Genomic DNA, 1,101 nt, shown 5'->3' on the forward strand with positions numbered 1-1,101 from the left:
TTTTTTTTAAGGTAAAGTGAAGCAACAAAATCATTACAGCGGCACCAAGATTGGAGCAAAGCCCCAGCTGCCTGCGCACCATCCTGGGGACTTCACCCGGGATGCAAGCGCACGGGGTGCCAGTGGAGCCCCAATGGGGGATGCACTGAAGCCCGCAGGGGGATGCAGCATCCATAGAGGCGGCTGCAGGGGGCAACGGACAGGAGGACGCGCAGGTGCACCCCCAGGAGGATGGGATTCCCAGGGGCGCACCTCGCAGTGGGGCGCAGCCGGTGGGAAGGAGACGGCCACCAGTGTGGGTGCCCGTGCCCGCCGCTCCGCATTCCCGCACCGTCCCCGCACGGCGCATGCCTGGGGCAGATGCCGGCCGGTTCCAACCGGGAGAGAGCGAAGCTTTTCGGGTCCTGCGAAGAGGAGGAGTCCATCTTCCTCCTCCTCTCCTTCTTCCTCCTCGCTGCGCATCCCCCCGCCTTCTATTTCCCCCAGGAAAAGTTATAGATCGGGGTACGGGGCACGGAGCAGGCGTGGGGGACGGATGTGGGGCCGCGTGGGCTCGGGGAGCACTCAATGCGTGGATGGGGCGGGGGGGAGCCGCGCCGCATGAGTCACCGCGGAGCGCCCACGCTGCGCCGCAGCCCGCCGGGACGCGCATCCCTCGCACCCACCCGCGGTCGTGTCTGCCCGTAGGGCTCCGCGCATTCGCAGCGACTGTTCCAGAATGGGAACACGGAAAGAAAGAAAGAATGAAAGAAAGCGGCGTCCCCGTGCGCGGACGCAGAGGAGAGATGCGCGACACGCGGGAGGAAACCGCCCCCCGCGCAGGGACGCGCCGTAGTAATTTGCAAAGGGGCGGCGCGGGTGATGGGGGTGGGAGGTGGGCAGGCGGCCCGCCCCCCCCCGATCACATGGCGACCCCGCGCAGCCAATGCGGGGGGTTCTCGGACCCCGAGGACCCGCGGCCCCCCCGCCCTATAAATGCCTCTCCAAAATGCAGCGCAGCTCCTTTCTCCCGTCCCGCCCGGTTACGCTGCTCCGCGCCCCGCGCAGCTGCCCGCGGGTCTCCGGCCCTGCTCCGCGCTCCGCACCTCCCCCCTCCCCCCC

The 1,101-nt window shown here is 68.4% G+C and overlaps 1 protein-coding gene across 1 annotated transcript in view; it reads left to right on the forward strand.

Moving 5' to 3' along the window:
- The first annotated feature begins 861 nt into the window (after positions 1 to 861).
- Positions 862 to 1,101, forward strand: part of NAT8L (N-acetyltransferase 8 like) — a 23,991-nt gene continuing 23,751 nt past the window's right edge. The window contains 2 exon segments of the mRNA XM_042812721.1: positions 862 to 891; positions 893 to 1,098. Of these exon segments, the coding sequence (XP_042668655.1) occupies positions 862 to 891; positions 893 to 1,098 (236 nt within the window).

This window comes from Centrocercus urophasianus, unplaced genomic scaffold (genome assembly GCF_019232065.1).
Source record: "Centrocercus urophasianus isolate 14NV4802_14NV808 unplaced genomic scaffold, USGS_Curo_1.0 seq_13, whole genome shotgun sequence".
Lineage (NCBI taxonomy): Eukaryota > Metazoa > Chordata > Aves > Galliformes > Phasianidae > Centrocercus > Centrocercus urophasianus.